Raw genomic sequence first — 27,216 nt, forward strand, 5'->3', positions numbered from 1 at the left:
TCAGCTTTGGGTGATTTATTAGGGGTAACTTACAGACAGAGGCATGGTCGCAAGCAGCCGTGAGACAGGTAGATCTCCACACCTCAATCCCCCAGGCCCAGGGCTTATATCTTGGGGAAAGTATGCGTGCTCTGGAAGGAATGTGTAGGTGGCTTTGAACATCACAGCCTGTGATTTCTGCAGCAGCATCAAGGGTTGTTTTGGAGGAAACTTATAGTGAACAAGGGTTCCTACATAAAGAGTAATACATCTGCTAGACATGTGGGAGGCACTCTCAGACTCAGGGTTAGTTAGAAGTTACAAGGCAGATTAGCACGTAAAATAAAGTTACTCATGTCCTGCACAAACACGCTTTGAGAAATGCTGATCTGGTCCTTCTCAGTTCATAAAGGACTTAACTAGATAAAAGCCTGTGATGGTTGGAGCCCAGGGATGTTAGCAGGAGTGTTCCAGCAGGGTGTGATCTGGAAAACAGTGTTTACACAGAAGAAGGGGATCAGTCTAGAACAGAAGGAATGTGCTAAAGTGCAGATGGCCTGAGATGCCGGGCTGAAAGGAGAACCGAATGAAAGAAGCCTCTGTTGGCTTCTTCCTAAGCAAGGTTTGGAGGGCTGGGCCCTGGGTGCAAATGCCAGCATCCCTTTTCTCAGCTTCCCATCTGTCACTAGGTAGAAGGTCAGCAGGGACAATTATACTATGATAAGAACCATCTCCTACAGTTGTATGGAAAGCTGAACTTATAAGAAAGGAACTTGGCTAGCCAGGCATGGTGGTACGTGCCTGTAGTCCCAGCTACTTGGGAGGCTGAGGTGGGAGGATTGCTTGATCCCAGGAGGTGGAAGTTGCAATAAGCCATGATTGCACCACTGCACTCCAGCCTGGGTAACATAGCAAGGCTCTGCTTCAAAAAAGGAAAAAGAAAAGAAAAGAGAAGAGAAGAACAGAACAGAACTTGGGTATTTAGCTGAAGAGATTCCGAAGCAAAGTATTGAAGGTACAGCCTGGTTTCTTCATGCTGCTTACAGAAAATGTGCAAGGAAAGAGGTACGTTGAGTAAGTAACTGATAAACAAGAAAGTACCAGGATTCGATGATTCTGGAAATTCTCAGCCTTATCTAGATTGCAAAATATGCTAAAACTAGATTCACTGTCATGAGACTGTGCTGTAAAAAGAAAGCCAAGAGTGAGTCTGGATAACTTTTTACTAGTGTTTCTGAAGGATCAAAAGATCTGAATATCATTCACACAGAAGACTCTGACTAATCATGTGACTAATGCATCCCCTCAGCCATCACATCAGAAGTCAGGAATAGAAACAGGATTATCCAGAAAAGATCATGTGGGACTCTCTTGTTTAACAGAGTAAATTCTCATGACATACATGAAAAACTCACAAGGTTTTTGAGAGTATTATATCAGCAGAAACATTACCAACTTGGACTGAAAGAAACAGAAGGAAGACAAAATAAAGGCAGACTATTGGCCTCTCAGAATTCTGTGGCAGGAAACAGACTGATAAAATTTACTCAGCTGAAACGTGCTATCCTTCAAGAAGAAGGAAGGATTCTTCCATGGGCAGAACTGTGAACCCAGAGGGCAAAGCTATGGGCACAGTAGGGCAGAGTCTGGAGCCCAGAGGATTATTCTCAGGACTTTAAAATTTAATGGAGCTTGGCTGATTGGATTTCAAAATTGCTTGGAACTGGTAATTCCTTTCTTCCTTCCGTTTTCTCCCTTTTGGTAATGGAGTGTTTACAACTTTTATCCTACGCCTGTCCCACCATTTTATTTTTGAGAGTAAATAACTAATTTTCTAGTTTCTAGAATCTTGAGATGGGGATATCATCATGGATTAGCCAGGTGGGCCCTAAGTCACAAGTGTTCTTACAAGAAGGAGGGAGGCTGGGCACAGTGGCTCATGCCTGTAATCCCATCATTTTGGGAGGCCGAGGCGGGCAGATCACGAGGTCAGGAGTTCGAGACCAGCCTGGCCAACATGGTGAAACCCCGTCTCTACTAAAGATACAAAAAATTAGCCAGGTGTGGTGGTGCATGCCTGTAATCCCAGCTACTTGGGAGGCTGAGGCAGGAGAATCGCTTGAACCCAGGAGGTGGAGGTTGTAGTGAGCCAAGATCATGCCACTACACTCCAGACTGGGCAAAAGGGTGAGACTCCATCTCAACAACAACAACAAAAAAGAAAAGGAAGCAGAGGAGATTTGACTACAGAAAAATAGGTGATATGACCATAGAAGCAGGCAGAAATTTAAAGATTCTATGCTGTTGGTTTTGAACATGGAGAAACCCCATCTCTACTAAAAATACAAAAACTAGCCTGGCGTGGTGGCAAGTGCCTATAATTCCAGCTACTCGCAAGGCTGAGGCAGGAGAATCACTTGAACCCAGGAGGCAGAGGTTGCAGTGAGCCAAAATCATGCCACTGCACTCCAGACTGGGCAACAGAGCAAGACTCTGTCTCAAAAAATAAAAAATAAAAAAATAAAACCCCTAATGGAGCTTGGCTGATTGGATTTCAAAATTGCTTGAGGTTGGTGATTCTTTCTTCCTTCCATTTTCTCCTTTTTGGTATTGGAATGTTTATAACTGTTATCCTATGCCTGCCCCAGGTTAGTTTCAACCCAGTGAAACCCTTTCAGACTTCTGACCTCCAGAACTGTAAGATATTAAATTCTTATTGTGTTAAGCCACCAGCATGACAAACAGCAGGCACTGGAATCTGATACACCATCTAATTCAACGACAAAATAATCTAAATTCAACTGTCACATAAAAGCTTAACATGTAAACTTAACTTTTCTCATTTGTACATGGTGGGTATGCACTGGAAATAAAAAATAATAATAATAATAAATTAAACATTGTGATACAGTGATGTGCCTGGCACTTGAAATGCCATCATGTTATAACTGCATCATTGCAATTTGTGGTGTGCTGGGCAACAGTCGTAAGCAATGAGATGGCCACAAATGGTCTCTGACACAAATGCTCTTCCCTGTCATTACAGCACAAAAGATGAATGAGCGTGGCTGTGTTCCAATAAAACTTTATTTACAGACACCAAAATTTTAATTTTATACTTCAATTTTTACATGTCACAAAATAGTATTCCTGTTTTGATTAGCTTTCAACTACTTAAAAATGTAAAAATGATTCTTAGCTCACAGACCATATGAAAACAGGTGACAGGCTAGGCACAGTGGCTCACACCTGTAATCCCAGTACTTTGGGAGGCCACAGCAGGTGGATCACCTGAGGTCAGGAGTTTGAGACCAGCCTGGCCAACATGGCGAAATCCTGTCTCTACTAAAAATACAAAAATTAGCTGGGCGTAGTGGTGCCTGCCTGTAATCCACCAGGCATTGTGTGTAAACTCTGGAGGCTGAGACAGGAGAATTGCTTGAAACCCAGAGGCAGAAGTTGCAGTGAGCCGAGATTGCACCACTGCACTCCAGCCTGGGCGACAGAGAGAGACTCTGTCTCAAAAAAAAAAAGAGAAAAGAAAAGAAAAGAAAGAAAAAGAAAACAGATAACAAGCTGAATTTGTCCATGAGCCATTGTCGGTCAACTCCTCATCTATACTCTACACAGAAAATGTTTAGCTGCAAAATTTTGAAGGGCACTTATAACTTGACAGCACCATACTCAATGTTTTATATCAATTCTCATCTATATCCTCTAAACAATCTTCTGAGATAAATACAATTATTATACTTAAAATACCATATTATACTATAGTATTATTGTACTACATCATACAGATGAGGAAACTGGGGCAGAGAAATTTTCAATATCTTGCCCAAAAGTATTGAACTTCTGCAGATATTGAACATCCAATAGAACTTACTATAATGATGAAAACATTACACATCTGCATTTCTAACATAGCAGCTACTAATCATATGACTATTGAGCACTTGAAATGTGTAACTAAGAAACTCAATTTTAAGTTTTACTTCATCTTAATTTTTATTTTTAATAGCCACATCAGACAGCACAGCTTTCGTGGGGAGAACCAGGGCATGACATGAATACAAGCAGAAAGAGAATAATTGTCAGGCCGGGCACAGTGGTTCACACCTGTAATCCCAGCATTTTGGGAGGCCGAGGTGGGCGCATCATTTGAGGTCAGAAGTTCAAGAGCAGCCTGGCCAACATGGTGAAACACCATCTCCACTAAAAATACAAAAAATTAGGTGGGCGTGGTGGCGTTCACCTGTAATCCCAGTTACTTGAGAGGCTGAGGCTGGAGAACTGCTTGAACCCGGGGGTGGAGGTTGCAGTGAGCTGAAATTGAGCCACTGCACTCCAGCCTGGGTGACAGAGTGAGACCATTTAAAAAAAAAAAAAAAAAAAAAAAAGAGAGAGAATAATTGTCCACGTGTCTCACAAGTGATAAATGGGGTGGCAAGGATTTAAACCAGGAGTTTCAAACCCCATATTCCACTTCTTGACACCAAAATTACCAACCAAGAGCCAGCAGCATCCAGGAGTCTCTGGGCCAGCATTTGTAGAAGTAAATTTGCATAGTGGTTCTTAGGTATTTGAAGAAAATAAAAATTACAGTTGTGAACTGTCCAGGAGCCTGTCCTAGGTGATCCAATATCTCCTAGACTTAAAATCTGAAGGTTAATTCTAGGTATTTCTGAGAGACACTCAGGTTGTCCAGCACATCAGCAGAACTGTTTCCAGGCCCAAAGGAAGCTCCATATTGGTCTGGTATCTACAAACACAGACAATTTCTCCAGTTAGAATATATGAGAAAAACCATTTTTTTCTGGCTGAGGAAGGTGTCAGACACAAAAGACCAGTGAAGGCTAAGAGGTTGTAAGTTACTTAGGATAGAAAGCTGGTGAGCCGTGTGCCGACCCAGCTGTCACCCTAGCCAGAATGGCAGCCCCTCAAGGGGAATTTTTTACTTGCAGTTCATTTGCAGCAGAGCTCTGGTTCTTCCAGGAAAGCAGTGGCAAGCAGCAGCCCTGGACCTGGGTTGGGGGGCATGGACACAGTTGTGAATGCCACAGGCACTTGGCAGCATGTTATAATGTGTCCTCTCCTTTTTCCAGTGGGAAAAACAGAATGTACGATGTCCTCCAAGAGACCATTGAAAATGATTTCCCAACCTTCCTGGGCAAGATCTTTGCTTTCCTCGCCAATCCAGGCCTGATCATCCCAGCCATCCTGCTGATGTTGTAAGTTAGCCAGGACCCATGGCTCCACCCCATGGAAACCTCTCCTTGAATTTGAGATTTCCTTGGCAGGTCCTTTTCATCTTGCCTTCTTAGTCTGCACTCCCCAGAAGCAGACTCCATGATGAGGATTCAAGTGCAAGTATTTTATTGGGGAGGGGGCGAGGACTTGAGACAAGGAAGGGAAAGGAAAATGCATGGTTACCACTGTGAGAATTCTGGGAGGCAGTGTGCCTCAGACTCATCCCTCCCTAAGGCAAAGGATCCGAGGCATTTATAGATCAGCTCCCAGCATCATTCATGGGGAAAATGGCTTTAAGGGGTGTGAGTGAGGGGTCCAAGATGGAAGGGAAGCTTCTGGTAACAGAGATGAGGGCACCAGCAAGTGCAAGTCTTTTGGAGCACACTGAAAATTTGGGTGAGCCCTGACAGTATCTGCAACAACTCCCACTAAAATGCTCACTAGAAATATCAAAGACCTGTGGGCTCTGAGCTTCTCAGGAAGCTGAACGGTGATTCAGCCTGATCCTGGCTGGGCCCACGGCACTACCCAATTGAGCAGCTTATGCACTGGAACAGGCTGGTTCCTTCATCACTGTCCCCCCCCAACAACCACTAGAGAATAAGTCTGAAAATCTCTGTATCCCCAGTGCCAGCCTAATGCCTAGAGCATAACAGACAAACAGTAAATGCTCAGGGAAGGAACTAGGGAAGGAAAGCAGGAAGCCAGAGTCTTGGATTGGAATTGCTACCATTAAAAAAATGTGCTAGTAAAAATGTTAGCATTTTTTCTTTGTTTAAAAAAACCATATTTTGGCATGCTTTTTAAAAAATTATGAAATATTCCCAGCATACAAATAAGCACAGACAACCATGTACACTATCACAAGATTCAACAGATGTTAACATTTTGCAATATTTACTTCAGGTTTATCTTTCTTCGTAATAGAAATAAAACATTACAGATGCACTTCGAGCCCCACCCAATCCTTCTTTCTTCCTCCCTCCCCAAAGGTAACTATTATTCAGACTAGATTTAATTATTTCCGTGCATATTTTGTATTTTTTAATCACATGTGTATATGCTACCGTTTCCGGAGTTTTAAACCTTTTCATGAATGACTCACACTACATGCTTTTCCTCAATCAACATTTTGTTGGATTTATCCATGTGGACACATGAGCACACATTTGAAGGCTCTACCATGTTCCATCTCATGAATAAGCCACAGTTTATCCATTCCTCTGCATAGGAATAGTTAGACTGTTTCCACTTTTTGGCTATTGCAAACTGCACTCCAACCAACATTTTGTATATATCTCCTTGCACAATTCTGAGAGTTGCTCTAAGGTAGACATCTAGAAGCAGAATTGTGGGTCATCAGCATGTGTTTCTTCAATCTTTTTAGATCTTACAGAATTGCTCTCCAAAGTGGTTGTATTTCCTTTCGACTGTTATTTATAAATTCCAACTCTCTGATGAAATTCTCCAGCTTTCTATGTTCTTGAACATAGTGGTTATAATTATTTTTAAAATCTCAGTCTGATATTCCAATATCTGAACCACCTGGGTGTATTTTTGTTGTCATTTGTTTTCCTCGTTTATCATCAGCCCTACTTTTATCATGGCATGTAATTTTTACTAGATTTCAGACATGTGGATGAAAAATTATAGAGGGTATGAATAATGTTATCTTTCCCCAAAGGGATGGGTTTTTTTCCTGAAAGGTAAATGGAATACTAGGAGATCACTTAATCCTGTCAAGGCTTGATGTTTTAGCTATCTATTATTACATAAGAAACAACCCCCAAAACTGAAAAATACTATTTTATTAATGAATCTGCAATTTGGGTACGACTCAGCAGGAATCATTCTTTTCCTCTCTACTCAACAACATCTGGGTCAGCTCAGCTGGAGGCTGGAGGGTCCACTTTCAAGATGGTCACTCACATAACTGGCCAGCTAGCACTGGCTGTCAGCTGGGAACTCAACTGGACTAGAGGCCTCACTTCCTTCCCACAAGCTGCTTGGGCTTCCTCATAGTATGGTGGCTGAGTTTCAGGAGCAAGCATCCCAAGAGAATGCAGTGGATATACATGGCATCTTTACTTACTCCTGCCACACTCCATTGAAGCAATCACAAAGGGATACCCAGGTTCAAGAGAAAGAAATATAGACTCATCTCTTGATAAGGCAATGACAAGATTCTAGAAGCACATGTAAGATGGGAGTCATAGTATTGTGCCCATCTTTGGAAAATAGTTTGCCATTGCTAGCTTTGGGCTTTCTCAGGGCTGATTTATTTCAGTTTTGCCCTATTTCCAAGACACTGACCTTTCTCCTACAATGTGATCCTTACTACTGATCAGTCTTTTAGGGGTCTCAACTGAAAGCCTACAGTGTTTACCAGCTGCCTCCTGTGACAGTTACTACGAGACTTAACGAACGAGGACCAACACAGAAATGAAGACAAAGAAAAAAGGATTTGTTTTAAAGAACGGGTCAGGAAACTCCTCACTTCTAGTGAGCAAAGGCAGCCCTGAGCTTCTGCAGCTCTGAGCTTCTACAGCCCTTCGTATTTATTGGGTAGAAAGAGCAGGGAGTAGGAGGTAACGATTGGTCAGCTGCTTGATTGATCACGGGTTCACATCATTGCTAACAGGCCTCAGATGTGCCTAATCACAAGAAACATTGTGCCTGGGGCGTGACTGCCCTCAGCATTCCTTCTGGGTGCCGACATAGTTGTCAGCTTGCCAACATCCTGTATTCATGAGAACAGTTTGCTGTTTACTCATATAGCCTCCAGTGGTATACTGAGTTGATCACGACCCTCACTCTTTCGGCCTCCACCACCATCCACCTTGGCAGGGCTTGAAACCCATTCTCTCTTTTCCCAATTCTGCAGTCTTTGCTTATTCTCTTTCTCCAGTAGTACTGCTACAGCCACTGTGAAATCTCTGCTCTGCTCTTCAGCCTCCCTGGTGTCATTTTCTTCCGGGCTTCCTGAAGCAGTTGAAGAATTGGTCAATCATTTGAGGGTAATTTGTACAGAGTTTGGCTTATTTATCTGCAATTTGTTCTTCTCTGGGATTCTGCCCCTGAAGTCCCAAAGACTCTGGCAGTAATTAACTCTGACCTGCGTCTTCTCCACATTGTAAGATTTCCACTTTCTGCTTGGACTCTGCTTCTGGGTCACAAATTGGAAAATACTCTCAGGGAGAAACCCTGGAGGAATGTGGAGCTCACCTCACATGCTTCCCTTCTCTCAAGCATCAAGCCCCTTTAGTCTGCCTGTTTTGTCACTCTCCCATGTCTTAAACTACAGTTTTGTAAATTTTGCTCAGCATTTACAGTTGTTTTTCTCTGAAAATATAAGTCTGTCAGTCAAGACCAGATACAAGACCCAATACAAGTCCCTCAGTCAAGACCAGAAAAAGAAGTCTTTGCTTTCTTTGTTTATTTGATTTTCCACAGGGTCAGGTTGCCTAGCACCAAAACAACAACAAAAAAATCTGTGATCATTTTTGTTAGAATTCAGAAAGAAGGCCGGGCATGGTGGCTCACACCTGTAATCCCAGCACTTTTGGAGGCCGAGGCGGGCAGATCACCTGAGTTTGAGACCAGCCTGGCCAGCATGGTGAAACCCCGTCTCTACTAAAAATACAAAAATAAGCCAGCTGTGGTGGTGTGTGCCTGTAATCCCAGCTACTTGAGAGGCTGAGGCAGGAGAATCACTTGAACCCAGGAGGAAGAGGATGCAGTGAGCCAAGACCACGCCACTGCACTCCAGCCTGGACAAGCAAGCGAGACTCTGTCTCAAAAAAAAAAAATCAGAAAGAATTGGCACGCCTATGTTGTTAAGTTTTCCAATCCAAGAATACTGTATTCCTTATCATTTGTTCATATGTCTCTCAATATTTTTAAGTTTTCTTCATAAATTTCATGCACATTTCTTATTAAATATATTCCTCTGCATTTCATCTTGTTGTTTTTTTTTTTTTTTTGAGATGGAGTCTCACTCTGTCGCCCAGGCTGGAGTGGCGCAATCTCGGCTCACTGCAAGCTCTGCCTCTTGGGTTCACGCCATTCTCCCGCCTCAGCCTCCCAAGTAGCTGGGACTACAGGTGCCCGCCACCACACCCAGCTAATTGTTTTTGTATTTTTTAGTAGAGACGGGGTTTTACCATGTTAGCCAGGATGGTCTCGATCTCCTGACCTCGTGATCTGCCTGCCTTGGCCTCCCAAAGTGCTGGGATTACAGGCGTGAGCCACCGTGTCCGGCCTCATCTTGTTGTTTTATACTAAATTAGGATAGCTCTTTCATCATACTTTCTAACTAGGTTTTGTTTTTCTATGTAAATGTTATTTATTTTCTATATATAAATTTTATATTCAGTTACTGATACTTTGTGTCCCCATCCACATTTCATCCTGAATTGTAATCCCCATAATCCCCACATTTCAAGGGAGGGACCAGGTGGAGGTATTTGGTTCATGGAGGCAGTTTCCCCCATGCTATTCTTGTGATAGTGAGTGAGTTCTCACAAGATCTGATGGTTTTATAAGGGGCTGTTCCCACTTTGCTCGGCACTTCTCCTTTCCCGCCACTTTGTGAAGTTGCCTTGCTTCCCCTTTACCTTCCACCTGTAAGTTTCCTGAGGCCTCCCCAGCCATGCTGAACTGTGAGTCAATTAAATCTCTTTCCTTTATAAATTACCAAGTCTTGGGTAGTTCCTTATAGCAATATGAAAACAGGCTAATAAGGCAGGGCGCGGTGGCTCACGCCTGTAATCCCAGCACTTTGGGAGGCCGAGGCGGGCAGATCATGAGGTCAGGAGATCGAGACCATCCTGGCTAACAAGGTGAAACCCCGTCTTTAATAAAAATACAAAAAATTAGCTGGGTATGGTGGTGGGCACCTGTAGTCCCAGCTACTCGGGAGGCTGAGGCAGGAGAATGGTGTGAACCTGGGAGGCGGAGCTTGCAGTGAGCCGAGATTGGGCCACTGTACTCCAGCCTGGGCAACAGAGTGAGACTCCGTCTCTAAAAAAAGAAAACAGGCTAATACAGTCACCCTACGAGTGTATTGTTTATCATATTTACTCAACCAAAGTTCTTGAATCTTCCAGGTCATTTTCTCATTTGTAAACAATGAAAATGTTATATTTTATTTAATTCTTAGATCTCTTTTTTTCTCTGTAGGATTAATTAGTACCTTCCATGGGAAAAACAAGTTAATTAATATTTGGTGCTAAAATATATTTTTGTATTTTTCCTGCATTTACAGGTTGGGGAGTGCTTTTAATGTTTTCAGTTAAGCACAGTGCTGCTTTTTTGGAGGGTTGAGATAAGTATATTCATGAAATAAGGATGAAAACAACCAGGGAATGTAAGTCATTGTAACATAGGTATAAGAAATCAATAATTAGGAAAGTGGAGTAACTTTCCTAATTATTGATTTCTTACAGAAGTAAAAAAAAAAAAAAAAAAGTGACCTCAAAAGGTGGTGGTGAATTTAGGGCCACCACTAGCCCATATAGTACCTTGTGCAAATTTTTTAAAGGTGTCCAGTCCTTCAGACAGAGGTAGGCCCATGCCAAGGGGCACATTTGACAAACAGAATACGGATAGATTTCAGCCAACAGTCACCCCCTTAGTCAGGTGCCTTTTGTGCAGTAAACAGCCTGTATAATGGCTATCTAAGCCAGAATCTTTTTCCTTTGGTGTAGACCAGGGGTCATCAAACTGTAGTCCACAAGCTAAATCCAGACCACACTTGATTTTGTTAAAGTTTTAGTGGAACACGTTCATGCTCATTCATTTATTTATTATCTATGACTGTCTTTCACAGAAAAAGACAGAATTTATTTGTTGTGATAAGGAATGTATTGCCTAGAAAGACTAAAATATTTATTGCCTGGCCCTCTGCAGAAAAAGTTTGCTGATCCCTAATGCAGACAATAAGGTACCACTTTCAAATATGCTTTGAGACTGAATTTAAAACACGTAATCAGTAAGACTTAAAAACAATGACAAATAACAAGTCCAAAAAGTATTTAGAAGAAGAAGGGATTAGGATTGTAGAAGACAATAAATCTTGAACTTGAGCCTTGATAAATTCAAGGCTCAGGAAAAGGAGTTGATTGCATTGGATAGAACTTTTAGAGTTGTTCAAGTCTACTATTTTCTTGTTGACCTTCTAATTGTTTCTATTACTGAAAGTAAAGCACTGAATTTCCAACTATTATTATTGGATTGTCCATTATCTCTCCCTTAAATTCTGTTTTTGCTTCATATGTTTTAAGGCTGTGTTGTTAGGTGCATATATGTTTTTACTTATTACATTTTCTTGATGAAATGACCCTTTTACAATTACAAAATAATCCTATTTGTCTCTAACAATTTCTGTCTTAATATGTTTCCCATCCTTTTACATTCAATCTACTTTTACCTTAAAAATCTGAAGTGTGCCTTTTTAGGCTGGGTGTGGTGGTTCATGCCTGTAATACCAGCACTTTGGGAGGCTGAGGCAGGAAGATTGCTTGAGCCCAGGAGTTTGATACCAGCCTGGACAACATGGCAAGACCCATCTCTACAAAAACTTTAAAAATTAACTGAGTGTGGTGGCACGTGCCTGTAGTTCCAGCTACTTGGGAGGTGACCAAGGTGGAGGATTGCTTGAACCGAAAAGGTTGAGGCTGCAGTGAACCATGTTTGTGCCACTGCATTCCAGCCTGGGTGACAGAGTGAGAACTTCTCTGTAAATAAATAAATGAAATAAAATATAGTGTGCTTCTTTGGAACAGCATATAGCGGAAGCATAGTGTTTATCCATTCTGTCAATCTGTGCTTTTTATATGGAGTGTTTGATTCATTTACATTTAATTACCAATAAGTTAGCATTTATGTCTGCTGTTTTCTATATGTCTTATGTATTTTTGTTATTTTATTCCTCTATTACTGCCTTCTTTTGGGTTAAATATTTTAGTATATCATTTTAGTTCCCTTGTCATTTCTTTTACTATATTTTGTTTTAGTTATTTTCTTAGTGATTGCCCTGGAGATTACAATTAATATCTTACAACAAACTACTTTGGATTAATACCAACTTAATTATAATAGCATACAAAAACCTTGTCCCTATACAACTCCATTCCCTCCTCTCTCCTTCAGGTTGTTTCTGCCATACAAATTATATCTTTATACATTTTATGCCAACTAAGTAAGACAGGAGAAAAAAGAGCTACAAAGACTATGTTGATACTAGCTTTTATATTAACCCATGTAGTTACCTTTACCAGTGCCTTTTTATTTCTTCATGTAGTTTCAAGTTATTGTGTAGTGTCCTTTCATTTTAACCTAATGAGCTCCGTCTAGCATTTCTTACAGAGTAGGTCTGCTAGTGATTACTTGTCTTGGTTTTTATCTGGGAATGACTTAATTTCTCCTTCATTCTTGAAGAACAGTTTTGCTGGATTTAGAATTTTTGGTTGATAGTCTTTCTCTTTCAATCTTTCAAATATGTCATCCCACTGCCATTTGGCCTCCATGGTTTACATGAAAAAACAATTGACTGTTAATCTTTCTGAGGCTTTCTTGTATATGATTATTTGTTTCTCTCTTTCCGGATTCTCTCTTTGACTATGGCTGTTTTTTTCAATTTGCTATATGTCTAGGAATAGATCTCTTTGAGTTTATCCTGCATGGAATTTGTTGAGTTTCCTGTGTAAATTAATATTTTTTCATCATATTTGGGGATGAAATCTGATTAAAAATAGCCATTATTTATTCAAATATTCTTTCTGACCCTTTCTGTCTTTCCTCTCCTCCTCAGATTCCCATTAGGCATGTGTTGATACATTTGATGTTATCCCATAGGCTGTGTTATTTTACCTCATTCTTTTTTCTTTCTGTTCCTCAGACTGGATAATCTCAATTGACCTATTTTCAAGTTCATTGATTCCTTTTTTTTTTTTTTTTTTTTTCAAGATGGTGTCTCACTCTGTCACCCAGGCTAGAGTGCAGTGGTGTGATCTCGGCTCATTGCAGCCTCCACTTCCCAGGTTCCAGCGATTCTCCTTCCTCAGCCTGTCAAGTAGCTGGGATTACAGGCATGCACCACCACACCTGGCTAATTTTTGTATTTTTAGAGATGGGTTTCACTATGTTTAGAGATTTTTAGAGATGGGTTTCACTATGTTGGCCAGGCTGGTTCTTTCTTCTGTCAACTCAGATATGTTGAGCACCTCCAGGAAATTTATTGTTTCAGTTATTGTAGATTTCAACTCCAGAATTTCTATTTGGTTATTTTATTTATTTCTTTTTGCTAATATTCTTTATTTGATGAGACATCATTTTGATACTTTCAGTCCTTTAGAAATGGTTTTCTATAGTTCTTTGATCATATTCTTTGATCATATTTAACATAACTGATTTAAAGTCTTTGTCTCTTACATACAGCATGAAGGTTTCCTCAGAAATGGTTTCTATTGACTACTTTTCCCCCTGTGTATGGGCCAGACTTTCTTCTTTCTTCGTATGTCTTACTAGGTTTTTTTTTTTTTTTTTTTTTTTTTTTTTTTTTTTTTTTTTTTTTTTTAACAGAGTCTCACTCTGTTGCCCAGGCTGGAATGCAGTGACGAGATCTCGGCTCACTGCATCGTCCGCCTCCCAGGCTCAAGCAATTCTCCTGCCCCAGCCTCCCGAGTAGCTGGGATTACAGGCGCCCGTCACTACGCCCAGCTAATTTTTTGTATTTTTAGTAGAGATGGGGTTTCACCATGTTGGCCAGGCTGATCACAAACTCCTGACTTTGTGATTCACCCGCCTCAGCCTCCCAAAGTGCTGGGATTACAGGTGTGAGCCACTGCACCCAGCCATGTCTTACTAGTTTTTGTCGAAAACTGGGTATCTTAAATAGTATTATATGGCAGCCACGGAAATCAAGTTCGCCTCCCTTCCATGGTTTTGTTGTTGTTGCTGTTTGTTGTTATGATTGTTGCTGTTATCCTTGTTTAATAACTTTTCTGAACTAATTATGTAAAGTCTGTTTTCTTTGTTGTGTGTGGCCACTAAAGTCTGTGCTCAGTTAGCTTAGTAGTCACCTACTGACTGGACAGAGATTTTTCTTACATATCTGGAACCAGTAAGACTCCCAGTATTTCCCAAGAGGTTCTGTGTATGTTTTGGGGTATGCCTTCAACATTCAACCAGGCAGTTTACAACTCTACCTTAGCTCTCACTGACTGCTTGTTCAGAGACTCAAGGTTACCAGAGGTGAGAGCTCAAGGCCTTCTCAAGTCTTTCTGGGACATATAAAGAGCCCTGGACAGGCACAGAGCCTTACACATCATGCACACAGTTCTCTAGATTCCCAGGAATATTTCAAAGTGTTTTAAAGCCCCCATTGGACATTTCATTCTCCAGTTCTCCTTTTAAGCTTTTTGGTTAGCCTATTGTTTGCCCCAACTGTTACGCAACACTTCACACAGCCGTGATGTTCAACAATTGCCTCTGATTGCTTTTGCCAATCTCAGAGAAAAGGTTCACACTGATTGGGCTCTGAGCCAGGTCAAATAAAGTCTACTCTCTGCTTCATGGTATTTTCATCAAAGCCAATGAGATAGGGTGGGGTGGGGGTGGATTGTGCACATGGCACAGAGCTTGGCACAGGGCAAGTGCCCAGGAAACATGACCAGCTTCTTCTGCAGTCAGTAAACCCTGCCACCCTCTGACCACCTCAGATTTCCCAGAAGAGGGATGATTCCTCCAGCCAACCTTTACTGAGCACTCTCAGAGCTAGAGCTATGTAGTTATGCCCACGCATAATAAAACAGAGGGGATGCAGGGGCATCCAGGACCTTCTCCACATTGAGAAAAGAAGATGATAGGTCACCCACCCAAAGCCTCAGTAACTATTCCAGGAATCCTGCCTTGATTCCCCAAGAAAGGCGCCCAGCTCCTATCATCTGCCAAGATCATGGGACCACAGGAGACATGCTTTTCTCTTGCAGCTTGGCCATTTACTACCTGAACTCAGTTTCCAAAAGCCTTTCCCAAGCTAATGCCCAGCTGAGGAAGAAAATCCAAGCGGTGAGTCTGTTGGGAGTTTTTCATCCTGGAGGTAAAAAGAGATCATGTTTTTGGTTTTTGCTAATTTGCTGTGTGAGCCCAGCTGTGTTATCTAAATGGCTTTCTTCTAAACCAAATCCCAAAATATCTGTATTATAGGAAGTAGCCTTGTGAGATTCAACAGCATGCATTTATATTATTGAGGCTATTTGGTGATTTGTGACAATAATGACTTAAATTTCGAGGGGTTGCTAAAGAACAGGAGAAATTCAGTGAGTTCAACCAATGCTCATACAGAAAAAGCCAGTATCCACAATAAAATAATTCCTACAGGTTAAAGTGAATATTTAAATACTAAAAGAAATGTTGTCAAAATCACATATTTCTTGTGCTCTTTAGTCTAAAAGATCTCCTGAGTCCCCTTCACACATGGGAAGCCTCTCTCAACATCCCAGCTGACACCCTATTTCTGACTGCTGTCTCCTGACACACACACACACACATACACACCCTAAAATTCAGACCCTAACCCTCCCTAAGCCCTGTCCTTGCTTTCTCTGTCCCTCTTCTGGAATGAATCTCATCTGTCTTGCTACTGGTCCCCCCATCCACACCTTCTTCTGGTTTTTTGTTTGTTTGTTTGTTTGTTTTAAGATGGAGTCTCGCTCTGTCGCCAGGCTGGAGTGCAGTGGCACGATCTCAGCTCACTGCAACCTGCACCTGCCAGGTTCAAGTGATTCTCCTGCCTCAGCCTCCCAAGTAGCTGGGACTACAGGCATGCACCACCACACCCAGCTAATTTTTGTATTTTTAGTACATGTGAGCCAGGATGGTCACCATATCTTGACCTCGTGATCTGCCTGCCTCGGCCTCCCAAAGTGCTGGGATTATAGTCATGAGCCACCGTGCCCAGCCCCTTTTTCTGTTAATCTCACTGGGCTTCTGCTCAGGTACAGAAAATCACTGAAATAGAGGATTGGAAAGATCGCTGTCCTCTGGCCACATGTTCCTTCAATTGCTGTGTGAATCTGAGAGCCTCAGGCTGCCCTCTCCAATCAGTTGTGAGGACCAGTAACAGGCAGTTTAAGGTAGTCACCAAGTACTGAAAACAGGCCGGGCATGGTGGCTCACACCTGTAATCCCAGCACTTTGTGAGGCCGAGGCCGGTGGATCACCTCAAGTCAGGAGTTGAAGACCAGCTGGGCTAACATGGTGAACCCCTGTCTCTACTAAAAATACAAAAATTAGCCAGGTGTGGTGGTGCACACCTGTAATCCCAGCTACTAGAGAGGCTGAGGGCAGGAGAATCACTTGAACCCAGGAGGCAGAGATTGCAGTGAGCCAAGTTCACACCACTGCACTCCAGCCTGGGCAACACAGTGAGACTCCATCTCAAAAAAAAAAAATCACTGTCAACACCTCTGAGCCTCAAACATCCATTTCCTGGGCCAGCACCAACAGTTCATTATTTCCTGCAGCTCCGTGAAGTTGAGAAGAGCCACAAATCTGTAAAAGGCAAAGCCATAGCCAGAGATTCAGAGGAGACACCTAAAAGCAGCTCCAAAAATGCCACCCAGCTCCAACTCACCAGGGAAGGTAAGCTCTTTGTCATAATGATTATGTTTTACAAGGCCACATGGAAAGGTGTAAAGAGCCTATGAAACAACGTGAAATCAGACTGTTCTGGGATTGAAATCAGATCCTAACAATTATTAGCTTATGAAGTTGGGCAGGTGAATATAGGGGTCAATCATAGCACCTGCCTCATGGGATGGTGAAGATGAGATGAAATCATGCATGTAAAGTGCCTACCAGAATTCCTGGCACAGAGAAGGAGCCAATGAATACCAGCTGGCAGTAGTGCCGTCATGCACCCCTTAATAACATTTGGATCAACCATGGATCGCATCTACAACGGTGGCCCAATAAGATTATAATGGAGCTGAAAAATTCCTGTTGCCAAGTGACATAACTGTCAACATTGTAGCAAAACACATTACTCATGTCTTTGTTGTGAGCTGGTGTAAACAAGCCTGCTGAGCTGCCAGTTATATAAAAGTCTAGGCCGGGTGCGGTGGCTCATGCCTGCAATCCCAGCACTTTGGGAGGCCAAGGCGGGCAGATCACGAGGTCAGGAGATCGAGACCATCCTGGCTGACATGGTGAAACTCCATCTCTACTAAAAATACAAAAAATTAGCTGGGTGTGGTGGCGGGCACCTGTAGTCCCAGCTGCTTGGGAGGCTGAGGTAGGAGAATGGTGTGAACCCGGGAGGCGGAGCTTGCAGTGAGCCGAGATCATGCCACTGCACTCCAGCCTGGGCAACAGAGCAAGACTCCGTCTCAAAAAAAAAAAAAAATGGCTAGCACATACAATTATATATGGCACAGAATACTTGATAATGATAATAATTATGTTACTGGCTTACATGTTTACTATACTATACTTTTTACTATTATTTTAGAGTAGATTCCTTCTACTTATATAAAAAATAGTTAACTGTAAAACAGCCTCAGGCAGGTCCTTCAGGAGCTATCCCAGAAGAAGGTGTTGTTATCATAGGGGATGACAGCTCCATGTGTGTTACTGCCCCCGAAGACCTTCCAGTGGGACAAGATGTGGAGGTGGAAGACAGTGATATTGATAATCCCAACCCTTTGTAGACCTAGGCTAATGTGTGTGTTGCATCTTAGTTTTTAACAAGAAAAATTTTAAAAGTAAAAAGAAAAAAATTCTTAATTTAAAAACAGAAAAAGCTTATCAAATAAGGATATAAAGAAAAAATATTTTTGTACAGGTGGTCAGTGTATTTGTGTTTTAAGCCAACTGTTATTATAAAAGAGATAAAGTAGAAAAGTTACAATAAGCTAAGGTTTGTTATTGAAGAAAGAAAAAAAAAATTTTTTTGAGACAGTCTCGCTCTGTCACCCAGGCTGGAATGCAGTGGCGTGATCTCGGCTCACTGCAGCCTCCACCTCCAGGGTTCAAGTGATTCTCCTGCCTCAGCCTCCCAAGTAGCTGGGATTACAGGTGCCCACCACCATGCCTGGCTAATTTTTTGTATTTTTAGTAGAGACAGGGTTTCACTATGTTGGCCAGGCTGTTCTTGAACTCCTGACCTCATGATCCGCCCGCCTCAGCCTCCCAAAGTGCTGGGATTACAGGCCTGAGCCACCGCGCCTGGCCTAGAAAAAATATTTGTAAATTGAGTGTAACCTAAGTGCACAGTGTTTATAAAGTCTACAGTAGTGGCAGTGGTGTCCTAGGCTTTCACATTCACTCATCACCCACTCACTGACTCACCCAGAGCAACTTCCGGTCCTGCAAGCTCCATTCATGGTCAGTGCCCTAGACAGGTTTACCATTTGTCATCTTTCATATACTCTACCTTTTCTATGTTTAGATACACAAATATTTACCATTATGTTCCAACTGCCGAAAGTATTCAGTACAGTAAGTGTTGTGCAGGTTTATAGTCTAGGAGCAATAGGCTAAACCATATAGCCTATGTGTATAAGAGGCCATGCCACTAGGTTTGGGTAAGTACATTCTATGATGGTCACACAACAACAAAATCACCTAATGATGCATTTCTCAGAATGTATCCGCATCCTTAAGCAACGTATGCTATAGTTTATATTCTCTGAAAAGAGAAGCACTGGAATATCTAGAATAATAGAGTGAGAAAAGTCCACATAAAAAGTTCCCAAGAAAGTATCTTGGGGCTATTGCTCCTTGGCCTTTTGGCTAAGATCAAGTGAAAATATCCTGGGGCTTCAAAGGGGAGTGATCATAGACCACCTCAAATTAGGAGTGAGGAAAGGTCAAGTTGAAAGAGACCATCTCTGAGATGATCCCATTTTCCAAAGATTGTCTCTGTTTTAAAATTAAACAGTGTCTACACGCAGACACTTTAGCTTTGGATGTAAGAAGTGAATGAGATGCATAAGGAATGACTGACAGTTTAGGAATTTGAACTTTATTTTTTTGAGACGGAGTCTCACTCTGTCGCCCAGGCTGGAGTACAGTGGCGCGATCTCTGATCACTGCAACCTCTGCCTCCCAGGTTCAAGCGATTCTCCTGCTCAGCCTTCCGAGTGGCTGGGATTACAAGCACCTGCCACCATGCCTGGCTAATTTTTGTATTTTTAGTAGAGACAGGATTTCACCATGTTGGCCAGGCTGGTCTCAAACTCCTGACCTCAAATGATCAGCCTCAAGTGATCCGCCTCAAACGGCCTCCCAAAGTGCTGGGTTTACAGGCATGAGCCACTGCACCCAGCCTGAACTTTTTTTATGTACAAGCATTCCAATTTCTCAGTAACTGGAATTTTATTCATTTTTTATTATTAAGTATTAGCTATAATAAAATGATACTAGCTGCTGCAACAAAGAGGCCCAAAATGGCTAGTGGCTCAGACACCATAAAAGTTCACTTCTCACTCAACACAAAGTCCAAACTGGGTGTTTTCACCTGACAGCCACACGTGCTGATATGGGGACCCTGGCTCCTTCCATCTTGGGACTCTGCCTGCATCAAGCTAGTGCAAGGGGAAGAGCTTAGGGGACACACCTGGATGTGGTCCCATCAAAGCCTGGAACTCCAGCACAGGCCACACTCATCCACAAGGGAACCAGAGCCCATTTCTGTGTCCCAGAACAAGAGGGACTGGGTTTAGTAAAGAGCAGTCATTGTCCCTAACTTGGAGTTAGAGGAGGGGAAGGAAACAAGTTAATGAAGGATTGGAAAGTAGATCTGATTCCAAACAATTCCCAGAGCCCCTTCCCTTCCATCATCACATTTGACCCCGGCAGTCACCCTGCAAGGCTGCTGTTATTCTTGTCCCAATTTTGTACTCTAGAAAACCCGGGATCAGAGAGTCTAGCCTAAGGCCAGGTTCAAAATCAAGTTCTCTAGCCAGAAGACCATACTCTCCAACAGATGTGTTTATGCAAAAGCCAGGCCAAGGTGACCCCAAGACAGCTGAGTGCAATCCTACAGCTCTCACATCACCAAATAGGACTAAAACCTACACACACCACAGGGCGGCTCCAGAGAGCTCCAATTCCACCTGTACAAAATCTCCCACTTCCTCTTTCTTGTCTTGGTTCGTTTTCCAGAGACCACTCCTCCCTCTGCCAGCCAAAGCCAGGCCATGGAAAAGAAGGCGCAGGGCCCTGGGACCTCCAATTCTGCCAGCAGGACCACACTGCCTGCCTCTGGACACCTTCCAATATCTCGGCCCCCTGGAATCAGACCAGATTCTGGCCACGCCCCATCTCAGACTCATCCGTGGAGGTCAGCCACTGGGAAGAGTGCTCAGAGACCTCCCCACTGACGGCTAGGACTCCAGGGAGCCTCGACCCTAGGGCTGATCCTCAAGTACCGCAGTTTCACACATACCAAACCAAGGTTCTCTCCCCTCTTTCCTCTTACATACATGCTCTCTCTCCTCCCTTGGAATGCGTGAACTTTGATTCCTTCAGGCCCTTGTCAGCTACCAAAGGAGGAAGACAGTGGCTTCACCTGTCCTTTAGGGAAGCTGGAGCCATCTCTGCACTAACTGCCCTCCCAAATATCTTGGTTCAGACAGCTCTGAACCCCACACTCACAGTGGCCGACCTTGCCTCTGGATTTTGGGAGTTTGGGGAAGGGCCATGACCACCCTTGTAGACTTTTTCCATGGGACACAGTTTAGGACACGGGTTTCTGCCAGCTTCCCTAACCAGGAGGGGGATGCAGAAGGGCCTACATTTCTCAATCCAGAGGAAGTGAGCTGGTTTAAATGAAAGGTCCAGGCCAGGCACAGTGGCTCACACCTGTAGTCCCAGCACTTTGGGAGACCAAGGTGGGTAGATCGCTTGAGCCCAGGAGTTCGAGACCAGCCTAGGCAACGTGGCGAAACCCCACCTCTACAAAAAAATTGGCCAGGCATGGTGGTATGCACCTATAATCCCAGCTACTTGGGAGGCTGAGGCAGAAGGATCACTTGAGCCCAGGAGGCAGAGGTTGCAGTTAGCTAAGATCATGTCACTGCACTCCAGTCTGGGCAACAGAGTGAGACACTGTCTTAACAACAAGTCTGGCCAGGAGTGGTGGCTCACACCTGTAATCCCAACACTTTAAGAGGCTGAAGTGGGAGGCCAGGGGTTTAAGATGAGCCTGAGCAACATAGCAAGACCCTTGTCTCTACAAATAAATGAATGAAAGTAAATGAAAGTGAATAAAAATAAAGGTAAATGGACCAAAGACCAGTCATGGAGAGTGGGGATTGGTGGGAAGACTGGTGATACCCCAGTACCCAGCCCAAGGGAAGCTTACACCATGGAGCACAAAACAGGGAGTGAAAACAGTGAATCACAGGAGCAAGTGAGTTGCCCAGTGCCTCTTATCTTGGAAGGAAACCTGCCTTACCCAGGACAGAAAAATCTTTTTCATGCACCAAATTCTAAAAGGAATTTGATAACATGATTATTGTACAAGAGACCTTGAAGATGGTTTCTTTGAAGAGTTTTGCAAAAGGTACAATGCAGAGCATTGTCTCTAGGGATTCTATGTTCACTTAGTGTCATATCATGGTTCTATGCAGAATATTTCTTAGGGGGAAGAAGCCGGGGGCCAGACCATTAAGAAGGCCTTGATGGCAAGGGCAGAGCCTAGGTACGGTGGGAGTCACAGTCCAGGACTCTGCAACAGCCCAGCTATCTTGCAGACAGCTCCTTCCTTTCCTCCACTCTGTGCTCCCAGACCCAGGTAAGCAGTGTGGCCTCAGGATGAAGGGACCCTCTCACCCATGTCTCTGAGTGTTCTAAAGAGAGTCAGCCACCTTAACCTCATCAACTGTTACAGCCACCACCCAACCAAGTCCCCAGGGGTTCTCAGGAGAATCCCCCAGACCCAGAAAGTCAGGCAAAGCCCTGGTAGAGAAATGAAGATTTTTACAGCAATTTCATAAGCTGTACAATTAAAATAATTTCTAACTTCCCTCCCAAATCCTTTCCCTTCTCAATCCAGCACCAAAACTTCACATATACAAACTGCAATGGAATAATAGGGACATGTGACCAGGAGAAACAGGATAAATTATTTCACACCAATCTCTCCTGGCAAGGCTAATGAAGATGTTGCAATGCCTGATTTCCATGGAACCCAGGTCCAAGCCCCAAATCCAAAACTGCCTGTGTGTCATATGCCTTTCCCCAAGCTAACCTACCTGAAACCTCAATACAGTGATCCTGGCACTGTAACCCAACCAGTCAGGACCAGAAGGCCCAAAGATGGCCACCACACCAACACCTGGCCTTCTGCATCAGAATGCCAGGCCCTGAGGCAGGGAACACTCTGCCTGCCTGAGCCATTGGTCCCCTAGTGATTACTGTCAGGCCTCCACTGGTTACTAATGCACATAAATACCCACCACAAACACAAACAAACCATCCTGATCTGATGAAGTGTAATTTCATGTGACGGAATGTATGTGTCATCTAATGCTGCATAACAAATTATTCCCAAAACATAACAGCCTAAGACAATAAACAATTATGTATTATTGTATGTATGTATTATTGTATGTATTATTGTATTGTATGTATTATTGTATTGTATGTATTATTGTATGTATGTATTATTGTATGTATGTATGTATTATTATGTATGTATGTATGTATTATTGTATGTAGTTATTATTGTATGTATGTAGTTTCTGTTCTGTGGGTTACAAATTTGGGAGTGGCTTAACTAGGCAGATGTGGTTCCGGATATTTCAGTCAAATTCTCAGCTAGGGCTACAATTATTGGAAGGTCTGACTGGGACTGAAAGATCTGCTCTCAACATGGCTCACACATGACTATTGGCAGGAGGCTTTTGTTCCTTGCTGGCTATTGATAGGGGACCTTGGTTACTCTCCATGTAGGCCTCTCCATAGAGCTGCTTGAGTGTCCTCACAACATGGCTGCTGGTTTCCCCCAGAGCAAGTGATCTGAGAGGGAGAGCAAGGAGGAAGCCACAATGCCTATTATGACCTAGTCTCAGAAGTCACACTATCAATTCCACCACGTTTACTCATTAGAACTGAGTCACTAAGTCTAGCTCACACAGGAAGGGAAGGGAATTAGGCTTCGCTTCTTGAAGGGAGGGTTACCAAAGAATTTGTGGACATATTTTAACAGAAAATTTTCTAATTCAATTAATTACAAGACCTCTATCAAGAAAACTCTGGCCAGGCATGGTGGCTCATGCCTGTAATCCCAGCACTTTGGGAGGCTGAGGTGGGTGGATCACTTGAGGTCAGAAGTTTGAGACCAGCCTGGCCAACATGGTGAAACCACATCTCTACTAAAAATACAAAAATTAACCAGGTGTGGTGGTGCACTTCTGTAATCCCAGCTACTTGGGAGGTTGAGGCAGGAGAATCGCTTGAACCCGGGAGGCAGAAGTTGCAGTGAGCCGAGATTGTACCACTGTACTCCAGCTTGGGTGACAGAGCGAGACTCCGTCTGAAAAGGAAAGAAAAAAAGAAAGAAGGAAATTAACCATTTATCCAGAGAAATATAACTGGTGTCCTGCTGATATTACCCTAGTTTGGCTGCGCGTTCCTAACTGGAGAGAAATGGAGCAGATGCTGGATTTTATCTGTTGGAAGCTATTTTTGTAGGCTGATCCTTTCACTTCTAATAACCTCAACTTCCATTTCTATTTCCTAAGAGCTCCATAGTACACAGAATCACATAAGTAGAAAGACACTTTAGGTGAAGAAGATCAAAGGGGATACCTGGTCTCCCACTGATTTGCACACTCACAGAAACTAGGGGGAGGGGCTGATGAACCAGCCAGTAAGGTGATCTGGGCAGGTTACCAATAGCACTCACTATGCTGGTAACCCTCAGATCATAAAGTCACCTCAGATGTGCTCTGAGTGGGTGGGCAGAGACCCACCCAAAGCTAGAGCACCAAGTTCCTCATGCTCAGTAATGGGCAATAAAAAATAAACCTGCCATGCAGAAAGAGACATGTATCTCTCTTGACCTTGGCAGAAAGTAGAGGAGAAAAAGTCTCCATTGAGAAGTTCTAGCCACAAGGCAGCCCTTACACAGAGGCTCTAAATTCATATGCTACAGTTGACCCTTGAACAACACTGGGGCTAAGAGTGCTGACCCCGGTGCAGTCAAAAACCCATGTATAGCTTTTGACTTCCCCAGAAATTAACTAATGATAGCCTGCTGTTGAATGGAAGTTTTACTGATAACATAAAGTCAGTTAACACATATTTTATATGTTACATGTATTAATACTGTATTCTTGCAATAGAATAAGCTAGCTAGGAAAAAATGTTATTGAGAAGATCATGAAGAGGAGAAAATATATTTAATATTCATTAAGCAAAAGTGGCTCATCTTAAGTCTTCATCCTTGTCATCTTCATGCTGAGTAGGCTGAGGAGGAGAAGGAGGAAGAAAAGGGGTTGGTCTTGCTGTCTTAGGGGTGGCAGAGATGGAAGAAAATCACATATAAGTGGATCTGTGAAGTTCAAACCCATGTTGTTCAAGGGTCAACTGTATCTGTATGTTCCAAAAAACTCAAATGAAAATTTTAATTTATTTTTTTTCAAGACTTTCAGGCCAGGCGCGATGGCTCACACCTGTAATCCCAGCACTTTGGAAGGCCAAGACGGGTGGATCACAAGGTCAAGAGGTCGAGACCATCCTGTCCAACATGGCGAAACCCCGTCTCTACCAAAAATTCAAAAATCAGCTGGGCGTGGTGGCTCATGCCTGTAATCCCAGCTACTCGAGAGGCTGAGGCAGGAGAATCGCTTGAACCCAGGAGGCAGAGGTTGTGGTGAGCCAAGATCGTGCCATTGCACTCCAGCCTGGGCAACAAGAGCAAAACCCCGTCTCAGAAAAAAAAAAAAACAAAAAAAGTGGCATTAGGTTGATAGTGCCTCCAAAACAGGAAAAGGCAAATAAACAAAAATAGCACAACAAATAAAATATAAAGCACATAAGATGAAAGAAATAAACCAAAATATATCAGGAATCAAATAAATGCAAATGGACTAAACTTCTAGACAGAAGGCAAAGACTATCTGATGGAGATTTTAAAATCCTATAAGCTGTTTCCAAGATGTGCCTTTAAAACTAAGGATGGGGCCAGGCATGGTGGCTCATGCCTGTAATCCTAGCATTTTGGAAGCTGAGGCAGGTGGATCGCTTCAGCCCAGGAGTTCGAGACCAGCCTGGGCAAAATGGTGATACCCCATTTCTACAAAAAATACAAAAAGTAGCCAGTGCATGCCTGTAGTTCCAACTACTCGGAAGGCTGAGGTGTTAAGGATCACTTGAGCCCAGGAGGCAGAGGTTGCAGTGAGGCGAGACCACACCACTGCACTACAGCCTGGGTAACAGAGTGAGGGACCCTGTCTCAAAAACAAAAATAAACAAAACTAAAATAGGAACTTTATCCCTTTTGATTCCTAGGGAATAAAAACTGAAGTATAATTTTCAATGGCAAAATCACCAGGTGTGTGAGTACCATCAAATATTCTAAGCAGGTTTGTTTATAGAGTGTGAGGATTGCTATTAAAGACAACTGTCTGCAGTGTTGTGCCAGATACTTTATCTTTCAATATAGTATTAGTTTGAAAAACATGAAGGAAGGCCCAAGGTCATAGTTGGGGTAGATGAGGTATATAGAGCATACAGATAACTCTTTCACTGAACCGTGTCTGGAAAATGGGCCATATAAAACCAACCTCCAGATTTGTCTGTGAAGATTCAACAAGTTGATGGAAGTAAAACTGTAACGTGCCAAGCATTATGCTAAGTACTCAATAAATAACAGATATCATCACAGGCATGGATAAGATCTAACATCCTTGGGCTCAGGGGATAAACACAACAGCATCTTGTGCTCTTTAATCCTAATCAACGGCCAAGCTTCAGAAGCTGCCAGGTCATCACTGCCAAAAAAGACAAGGAATGCTGGGCTAAACCACCTTCCCAAGGTACTTTTCATTCTCCTGTGTCTTTATAAAGAAATGCTGCATATACATGAACTCACTGCCAAAGAATATTGTAGGGTTTCTTTCCACTTTTGAGAAAAGAGCCCAGGAATTGCTAGAAAGCCTTTTAAATTTTATGAGAATTTTCTCACTCACAAAAGGAGTATAAAGTGCCGCCCTCTTGTGGTAGTTTCATGCAATTTCCTTTCCCGAAGCTCTCCCAAGGCACTGAATTTGTTTATTTGTTTATTTATTTATTTATTTTTGAGATGAAATCTCGCTGTCGCCTAGGCTGGAGTGCAGTGGAGCGATCTCGGCTCACTGCAGCCTCCGACTCCCAGGTTCAAGTGATTCTCCTGCCTCAGCCTCCCGAGTAGCTGGGATTACAGGCGCCCACCACCACGCCCAGCTAATTTTAGTATTTTTAGTACAGATGGGGTTTCACCATGTTGGCTAGGCTGATCTCGAACTCCTGACCTCAAGTGATCCACCCACCTCGGCCTTCCAAAGTGTTGGGATTACAGGCGTGAGCCACTGTGCATGGCCTGGCACTGAAATTTAAATAGCACATTCCACTTCCATAGGTCCCCATTAATGTTGCCAGAGTAAAAACCTTGGGCTAATGTACACCAAAATGACATAGTTAGCCATAGGCTGGGCTAAATGAAAAAGGTCAGATGATATAGTATATTGTTCTTCCCAATGGGCAAACAGTCTTATGGACAGAGAAAAAGAAATAGGCCCCACCTGCCACCTGGCTTTAAGGTGGAACCTGGAGCACATCTGTGAAACCCACAGCTCCCACTCAGACCTGCTGTCCCCACAGGACATTTGCTCAGTGGGAGTCCTTTGGGCAATTTGTCCTGCACATCACCTCCAAATTAATCTCCAAACACTGCTTAATGGGAAAGCAAGAGTCTCATCAGACCCAAACCAC

At 43.0% G+C, this 27,216-nt stretch overlaps 1 protein-coding gene across 1 annotated transcript in view; it reads left to right on the forward strand.

The window, feature by feature from the left end:
- The window catches only part of TMC2 (transmembrane channel like 2), a 106,161-nt gene extending 85,109 nt beyond the window's left edge, over positions 1 to 21,052 (forward strand). Inside the window, exons 17-20 of the mRNA XM_003273425.3 lie at positions 5,085 to 5,210; positions 15,222 to 15,300; positions 16,758 to 16,875; positions 20,401 to 21,052. Of these exons, the coding sequence (XP_003273473.2) occupies positions 5,085 to 5,210; positions 15,222 to 15,300; positions 16,758 to 16,875; positions 20,401 to 20,618 (541 nt within the window). The 3' untranslated portion in view covers positions 20,619 to 21,052. The remainder of the gene's footprint in view (positions 1 to 5,084; positions 5,211 to 15,221; positions 15,301 to 16,757; positions 16,876 to 20,400) is intronic.
- Positions 21,053 to 27,216: the final 6,164 nt, after the last annotated feature.

Source organism: Nomascus leucogenys, chromosome 13 (assembly GCF_006542625.1).
Source record: "Nomascus leucogenys isolate Asia chromosome 13, Asia_NLE_v1, whole genome shotgun sequence".
NCBI lineage: Eukaryota > Metazoa > Chordata > Mammalia > Primates > Hylobatidae > Nomascus > Nomascus leucogenys.